The 9,183-nt window shown below is 43.3% G+C and overlaps 1 protein-coding gene across 1 annotated transcript; it reads right to left on the reverse strand.

Moving 5' to 3' along the window:
- Positions 1–207: 207 nt before the first annotated feature.
- On the reverse strand, positions 208–6,358 carry LOC123503229 (zinc finger protein 501-like). Its single transcript, XM_045252793.1, has 2 exons — positions 6,125–6,358; positions 208–5,261 (listed from the first exon to the last, which is right to left on the reverse strand). The coding sequence occupies exon 2, from the start codon at positions 5,073–5,075 to the stop codon at positions 3,669–3,671; it is 1,407 nt and encodes a 468-aa protein (XP_045108728.1). The 5' UTR covers positions 5,076–5,261; positions 6,125–6,358; the 3' UTR covers positions 208–3,668.
- Between the last annotated feature and the right edge of the window lie 2,825 nt (positions 6,359–9,183).

Here is a 9,183-nt window from a genome sequence, read left to right on the forward strand (position 1 = left end):
TTCTTTGGACAACCTCATGTTCTTCCACCCATAACACTGAGTTCAGAGTCATGGGTAAGGAATCTAAGGGTGAATAAGTGATTGAATCTTGAGATGAAGTAAGTTTCATATATGTAATAAAACTTACTGAATTATTTTTGTACAAGAGTTTCCCTTCAACCTTAATGATAACTAGAAGGTGGTACTACTCATAAAAACATATAGACAATTAATAATATTCATTTTATTAACAAGACCATATATTTACTTTCTTAGAGAAATGCCATTACAAGTGTTAGACTCGGTATATGCAAAACTTTGACCTAATCTGGCACTAATGCTGACAGATGGAGGAGGTATATTGCAACACTTGATGAGCTCATTCAACACAGGTACAGTCAACAAGGAAAGTAACAATACTCCTCTGCCCCTCTGGCCTTTGATTCATGGCCTCACTTTTACCATAACTGGAACAAAAGACATGAAACTCACCACAACTGTCATAGAGCTAAACAAACTAGTGATGAACAGGACTGATGCGTTCGATGAGACAATATACTTTCCCTGTTGACTGTATGTAATCTGGATGTACAGGCTGACACTCCCCTCTGCCTCCCTCACGCTCACTCTGAGAAGCCTGCCATCATGTGTGCCTAGCTTAGTGTTTGACTTCCACGCCAGACACTGGGAGGCGTGGCGGCGAGTGTGTGTGTGTCGTATGGTATTGCTCTGGTGTCTATCTCCACAGCTCCAGCCAGAAGGAATGTCACAGTTTTCAATGTTTTTCATTCATAAGATACTGTAATACTTCCCTTCCCATTTGATTTACTACTTGCATCACTACATGGGTAATTTTGTGGGAATCTGTGACATCACTTATGGTTACGGTTGTATATGGTTTAATCTATCAAGCAAACAACCTTTATATTACAATGAAAGTAGCATTCACTTATGGTGGGATTTACTTTGGTCTCCTGAATCATTCACTCTTTAGTTGGCAGCTGTAATGTTACAAAGCATAAGCTAGGTGCAGATCAATTTAGATTCTATTTTTATATTATCTTACTTCTCTGTGCAGTTATTTTTGTGCATCCATCCCTTCTAAATCTTATGTTATTCCCTAATTGTAGGTGTACTTTCAAACCCTAAGATAGAAGGCAGAGAAGTTAGCTTAAGTGAGGTATTTGCATAGAATACTCATAACGGCTGGAATGCCACATGCTTGTCTGTGCTTTGTGTATGTACAAACACATTTTTGTCCCTATGCTGTTCTTTAGCACTCCACACATCCACCCACACCACAACACACCACAAGCCAACCAAGTCCTCCTTACACCCAGCTTCTTCCTTATGTTCTATTCATTATTCTCACTTTTAATCCACAAACTCAGCACCTATACTCCCTAACTGACTTCAGATCCTTCCAAAACCAGAAAATCAAATCTAATTACCTGATCAAAGATTTCTGTTTAGTGATCACTCATTCATCTCTTCAGTCTTCCACTCAACTAAATATCCCTTTCTGATGCCCCACACTGCAACACACAACATCCCTGCCACTGAAACAAGAGGGTCTGGTCTATACTAACACCAAGAACAGTGTTGGGAGGGAGCTGCAGGGAAGGAATATTTGGTATGCACTTAATCATTACACTGGAAATTTGGTGTGGAAAAAAAGTTAGAATTACACTATGAAAACCACACTGTGTGCAACAGGACAGGAAAGAGGGAATGATGTAAACAGTTTCAGCCTTACAATAAAGGTGAGAAAGAGTAATGACCAGTGTGTGTGTGAGAAGTGACAGCCTGATTATATACAAGGAAGTGAGCTGACTATTCTCTTTTTTGGCCAGAAAAAAATAAAGTTATTAAACAACCCCAGATGAATAACTTGAAACTAGCTTGCCCCTTGCAAGCAAATAGATTGTGCCTTGCCTTGTGCATACCACTAATGTATGCATCTACACACACACACACACACACACACACACACACACACACACACACACACACACACACACACACACACACACACACACACAAAGTTTAAAATGCACATTTTCATGATAAAGCTAAATTTTCAAAATAAAATACTGATCATTATCAACATCACCGTCGTTACACACAAGCACGCACATACGCACGCACGCACGCACACACACACACACACACACACACACACACACACACACACATACTGCATGTTTCCTTTTCACATTAATTATGTTGTGAGAAGTCAAAACTGAACATTACCTCTATGCCCTCACAAGCTCTGGACACTACAAAGCAATAAATGAATGTTGAAATATGATGTGGCACAAAAAAATGATTAGTTGAAGTGTAACTTTAGGATTTACAGAGATCCACAGTGCTGCTGCTGCTGCTTCTCCTAACTACAATTAATTGGGTTCTACTATGAAGCATATTAGGCATTCAGTGTTATATACTATATATATATATATATATATATATATATATATATATATATATATATATATATATATATATATATATATATATATATATATATATATATATATGACACAGACGGGCTACTTTTAAAAATATATCTAAACATTCTGCTGCTATGGCTCTAAGACTAAATGTGTATCACTACTCCTGACCGGCAGAGGCCAAGCACTGCAGCGGCCGGCTGGCACCACCACCACCGCTGCCGCTGCCACTGCTGCACCCCGTGAGTGGTGCTGCGGTCACCTCAAAGCAACACAGTGGCAGTAATGTTTGACTGATACAAATCCAAGGTTAGTGCTGGAAGGAAGTGTAAAATTTCATGGTGTCTCTCCTAACTGACATCCTGGGCACTATTGTGTTGCGTCATGATGGTGAAATGCAATAGGGGGAGAGAGAGGAGGGAAGGCAAGCCTCAGACAATGAGAAACTGAGACCAACAAACTTCTGCCACAATGAGGATACTGACACTGAGAAGGGGAATACTCGTACATTGCACTGCTGCACTGATGAGACACTGCTCAGTTGGCAGGCTGTGGCTGGCGTGTCAAGACTGGGAGATTGGCAGGATTGATCAGGTATTTCATTCACCAGTGTTTAGACCTGCTTTGCTAAACCAATTTGGAGAAAGTGTGCAAGCCTCCATATCTCAAGAGCTTCCAGTGAACCTGTGTGCTAATGGTAATACTGCGCCTAACACAACGGTTGGTGACATGGCACTCCTGAACGGTAATACTTGACACTCGGCTTTCAGATAATTTGATGAGACTTTGGTGCTTGAGTGATGCATCAAGTCAATGGCAGCAATGATGGGAACAAGAGTGCTCCTCGTCCACCAAGCTCTGGGAAGAATGGACAATGTTTGACACATGAATACAAGAACCGGACAACACTACTGGGTTGCAAAACGTGCTTGTGAGACAGCGTTAGTCTGACAACATTTAGATGCTACCTCAGAGAAAGCTGGCAACTGCATTTTGTCACATCATAATTAGTCAATTGAGAGAAAAAAAAAAAATAAATAAATAAAATAAAAATAAAGATCAATTTGGATATTTGTACTATAATGAATTCTTACACCTAAAAAGAGAACATAGTTATCACTTATTTCATGACAAGATGTTTCTCCTTGACCAACATTAACCTCGGCCACCACGATGCCACAGCAGCACCAGCGCCACCCAGCCACACTACAGGTGATGTGTGGCCGGCTCATGGCACTACAAGGAGGCATTGAGGCCCTGGCCCACACTGCCTCCTGCCTTGTGGTGGCCGGCTTCTCCCCCGATGCCCATGTGGCCGGTATAGTAACGGGAGTGGTACACATCGGCCAGGCTGTTCCTGCTACCCTTGGCTGCCAGATTGGTGATGCTATACTCAGTGAGGGAGTCATGGTGGTGGTGATGGTGGTGGTGGTGATGATGCAAGCCGTGGCCCCCATGGTTCACCTTGGGCATCAAGCTGGTGTACTTTTTGGTGAGGGAAGCGGACTCCTCCTTGTGGTTGCACTCGTCATGCTCAGTACTGCTGCACGAGCTGAAGGACTGCTCGCTGATCATGCTCTCCTCCTCCTCTTCTTCCTCCTCCTCCTCCTCCTCCTCATCATCTTCAAAGTTGTAGTCAGGCTTGATGTACTGCTCCACATTTTCCTCCTTCATGCAGTCCTGGCACCAGGAAGGCTCTGCATGGCCCTTCTCAGTTTTGACCGGCAAGTAAATGCTCTTCAGGTAAAGCTTGTGGCAGCGAGAGCAATTGTAGGACTTCTCACCATGCCGCTTGAGGTGCTGGTTGAGGATGCTGCGCTGGGAGAAGGCCTTGCCACAGTGCGTGCAGGGGAAGGGACGCTCGCCAGTGTGAACGCGTGTGTGCTGCACCAGGTACACTTTCTTGCGAAACGCCTTGCTGCACACCAGGCAGGAGAAAGGTTTTTCCTCCCCATGCACCTTGTCGTGTTCCCGCAGGGCACTTTTCAGGGCAAAGGACTTGCCACACTCATAGCAGGTGTGCGGCTTCTCTCCAGAGTGCCGCTTGAGGTGCTGTACCAGATTGCCTTTCAAGGAGAATGCACGCTTGCACTGTGGACATTTGTGGGGTCGCTCCCCAGTGTGGGTCCGCATGTGCTGGTCCAGGTAGCTCTTCTTCATGAACAGCTTGTTGCACTCTGAGCACTGGTGGGACTTGTGGTCTGTGTGCAGCTTGAGGTGCTGTGCCAGGTTGCCCTTGAGAGAGAATGCCCGGTCACACTGAGGACACTTGAAGGGCTTCTCGCCAGAGTGGACCCGTGCATGCTGGTGCAGGTAGACCTTCTTGAGGAAGGTCTTTGAGCACTCAGTGCAATTGTAAGTCTTTTGGTTAGTGTGGAGCTGCATATGTTTGGTGAGGTTGCCCTTGAGGGAGAACTCTCTGCTACACACGCTACACTTGTGGGGCTTCTCGCCAGTGTGGACCCTCACGTGGCGGGTGAAGTCTGCCTTGTTGGAGAAAATCTTGCTGCACTTGCATACGAAGCTCTTATCATGTAGGGAGGGAAGGAGGAGGTCTTCAGCCTGGATTGAGGATGAGTACAGAGAGCTGAAATGAGCGGCTGGATAACTGTAATTGTTGCTCGTGGGCAAGATGCTGCTCATGGTGTACAGGGCTAGCTCTTTTTTTCTCTCTGCCTCTCTCTCTCGCACCTGACTGTGACCGGCGTGGAGGTGCTTCAGGGTGGAGGTGTTGGGATCCCTAACAAATAATTCAGGGGCAAGAGCACTGCTTCATCTTGCGGCGGCGAGGGGAGCGCATCCTCACTCCTGCCGTGACCCTCCCATGGTCTGCAACAACAGGCACCAGTGAATATTAAGGCTTCAGAATAGCTTCACTGGCAGTCTCTGTGCCTCCTAGCTGAAGCTGATATATAACATCTATCATTAATCTTAACATCAGATTGTATTTGTATGTGTGTCCATCAAGGCCTCATGTCATCCCCTCCCTAATATTCTGACAGCAAGTTTTTTTACTGATAATTTTAATGCAAATATTGACAAAGCATAAGAGTATTACAATATAAGTTAAGCTTCTTAGTGATGTAAGAAATTTAGGAATAAATCTTTCAACATGGGATGAAATAGAATATAACAATGTTCTCCTTCTAGCAATATCAAACACTCCCTCCCTGAATTATAAATTTCGTTTTAATCTTCATTTCGCATATGTTTTGCCATCAAATGAGAAGCTTTGTGGTGATGGTAATCACACGCCAGCCCCACACACACAGCTGTCCACATGCTATCACGTCTAACACCTTCATAATACCATTCACACCCTTAAATATCCCCTAACACAACCAGCGTACCCCAGCAGCCCCCTACAAGAGCCACAAACAACCCCTCGTAGCACAGTGACAGCTCATAACACACCCATTACAGCTACACCGTCCCTTTGAACACACCCGAAACACCCTGTACAGTATACCCAGACCACCTTACATGCACTCCTAACAACCCCTGACACCCCTAAAATGTCCCTGCCAGCCCCTACAAGCAGAGTGACATGCAGAAATGTAAAAAGAAAGAAAGGCACGTTAGCCCATTTCCTCTTGTTTGTTTTTCGTTGCGCGCGTCCCTCCCAACCAACGCCACCATCCCCTATTTACTCTCATTTTACTCCACTATCCGCCATTCTATCACATTCTTACGTTTTGTGTGGGTTCCGCAGAGTAAAGTTGGTGCCCCGCTGCCGTACAGAGTCTAGGGGTAGGCGTAAAACACAAGAAATGAGTAGAATTAAGGTGGAGGTGGCTGGCGTCCTTCCCTTCTTTGCTGGTGTAGGAGAGGTAATGGAGATTATTTCCATTGTCAGTGGTGAATTAGAGGGCATTTGTTATGGTGGTGAAGATATTTTAAGTGGTTAGTACGGTTGGAAGAAGGAACGTTGGCAAAACAAAGAGAAATAGCCAAACAAGACAAGGATACATGGATTGTTGTCACATCGATGTTTGACACTGCAGGAAAATTCTGAAATATTCATGCTCATTAACCTTCCACTAAATATTACCATTCGTTTTCTATTGTAGCAAATATAATATTCAGTTAATATAATAAATGTCTGAATATCGATAAAACAAACTAAACTTACAGAAAACGTATCAAAACAAAGGTTTTAGGAGTAACTTGTTCAGTTTGAAAGTTACGAAATGGAGAGAATCTTTATGGGTAGCCCGAGCAGTCTTGCCTCAAACATTTACTTGGGAGACCACAAGCAGAGAGAGAGAGAGAGAGAGAGAGAGAGAGAGAGAGAGAGAGAGAGAGAGAGAGAGAGAGAGAGATTTGATTTCATGATTACAAATTGATATGCATATTGCGGTGAGGCATTATATATATATATGTATATGTATATATATATATATATATATATATATATATATATATATATATATATATATATATATATATATATATATATATATATACACACACACACACACACACACACATACAAACGTGAGGCAGGACATGTATACCGTTGCTCATGTTGCAACTCCAGGTAACCTATTTTGGAGCAGCACAAATACCATGTCCGTAATAAAGTAAAAATTACGTTAGACGTGTACGCACATCTTCACGCTATATGATTACTGGTAATGGTAATGAGATAGAGCGACCCATACAGTATCCTGCTAGTTGTACCGCAGGGAGATATGCAGCATCAAGATGCATTGTTCAGGGGACGCCATCTTCCTGGTTTGTTTACCAACTGGCAACTGTCAGCCAACACCCCCGCGCTCCACCTCCTCTTGCTAGCCGCTCTGCTTGCCTACTCTCGCACTGGAGGCCTTGAACTCAACAAAACAATGAAATTTGACTCTATCTGCCTTGGGACAGAACCCACCAGCCAACAAAACAGCGAAACCCGAACACTGGAGTACCACAACCACGGGTCTGGTCACCATGCGCCAGGAAGAGCGTTCCACAAATTCCCCAATGAAGTAGTAACGAAATGCCCGGCGCGGTAGTACTGCCTGTCTTCCTATATTCATTTAGGCAGGGCGGTGAGAGGAGAGGCTTGGGAGGTGGAACGCAAGATCATTTAGATTCTTTAGAACATGGATGAAGGTGTGTGTGTGTGTGTGTGTGTGTGTGTGTGTGTGTGTGCGCGCGCGCCCGTATAAATCGAATTTCTTTGTATCTTATCTTAAATATTCAACAAAAACATGAAATATCAAACTTAATCCTCTCTCTCTCTCTCTCTCTCTCTCTCTCTCTCTCTCTGTATAACTTCGCTTTGTAATTATTTATTTTAGTAGTAAAAATTTAATCTTAGGCAGATGTTATTTGGTTGTTTCACTGTGTGTGTGTGTGTGTGTGTGTGTGTGTGTGTGTGTGTGTGTGTGTGTGTGTGTGTGTGTGTGATTTGATCGGACAAAAAGGGGTGGTAATGTTACGCGATACTTTGACACCCATTCTCTCTCTCTCTCTCTCTCTCTCTCTCTCTCTCTCTCTCTCTCTCCGTCAGGCCACTAAGGCCAGTCAATGGTCGAGTGAGGGACGTCTGTCTGTCTCTGTCTGTCTAAATATATCTGAGACAGCGAGACCGTCACCAACCATACCGACATAACTCTCTCTCTCTCTCTCTCTCTCTCTCTCTCTCATAAATTCTACTCATTTGATTTATTAACTTTCTACAAATCTGTCTGTCTGTCTGTCTGTCTAAATTTCTATCTTACTCATCTTTGTCTCCCTGTCTGTCTATCTTATTCGTCTTTCTGTTTATTTGTTTCTGAGTCACTCGCGCATCTTCCTGTCTGTCTGTCTGTTTACCTGTTCGTTTTTAGCTACTTTTTCGGTCTATATGTCTGTCTGTCTGTCTGTCTGTTTGTCAGGATATCTCTAACTATTTACGTCTGTCTGGCTTTTATGCAAATTTTTGTCTGTCAATCTGTTCGTCTGTCTGCCTGTCTATTTCTTTTATCATATTAGACCATAATGACATTAAAAAAAGCAGAGAGAGAGAGAGAGAATTATATCATACAATCTTAGAAGCTGAAGATGAATTTTGTTTAAAGACGTTTTATCTTACAACTTATTATCTCTCTCTCTCTCTCTCTCTCTCTCTCCCTACAGTATGCCAGACGGGAAGTGAAACAGTCTAATAAAAAGTCGCGAGAGAGAGAGAGAGAGAGAGAGAGAGAGAGAGAGAGAGAGAGAGAATCTTCACTCCTCATTTGTCCTCAAGATTCACTTGATTACCCTCTGACCTGACCAAATGACCTCTCTCTCTCTCTCTCTCTCTCTCTCTCTCTCTCTCTCTCTCTCTCTCTCATCTGACCTGACCTGACCTACACTTTCGTTCACATGACCTCGCACAATATGGGGGCGACAATTCCGGAAGTCTCTCTCTCTCTGGGAAACTTAGCACAGGAGAGAGAGAGAGAGAGAGAGAGAGAGAGAGAGAGAGAGAGAGAGATGTGAAGCACTCTGATGAACAGCGAATGAAGCTTGTGAGGCTTCAGTAATTTCCCGGAGTGTAAACGATCTGGCTTTTGCGCTTGCTGGAGGAGGAGGAGGAGGAGGAGGAGGAGGAGGAGGAGAAAAAGAAGAAGAAGATAAAGTGTTGTTCATCCGGTTTATTATCACTTACAATTATTATTATTATTATTATTATTATTATTATTATTACTATTATTATTATTATTATTAGTGTTGACTGTAAAAATTGTTGTTGTTTTTGTAGTCACTATTATTTCACACCATAATC

The sequence above is a fragment of the Portunus trituberculatus genome, chromosome 13 (assembly GCF_017591435.1).
Source record: "Portunus trituberculatus isolate SZX2019 chromosome 13, ASM1759143v1, whole genome shotgun sequence".
NCBI lineage: Eukaryota > Metazoa > Arthropoda > Malacostraca > Decapoda > Portunidae > Portunus > Portunus trituberculatus.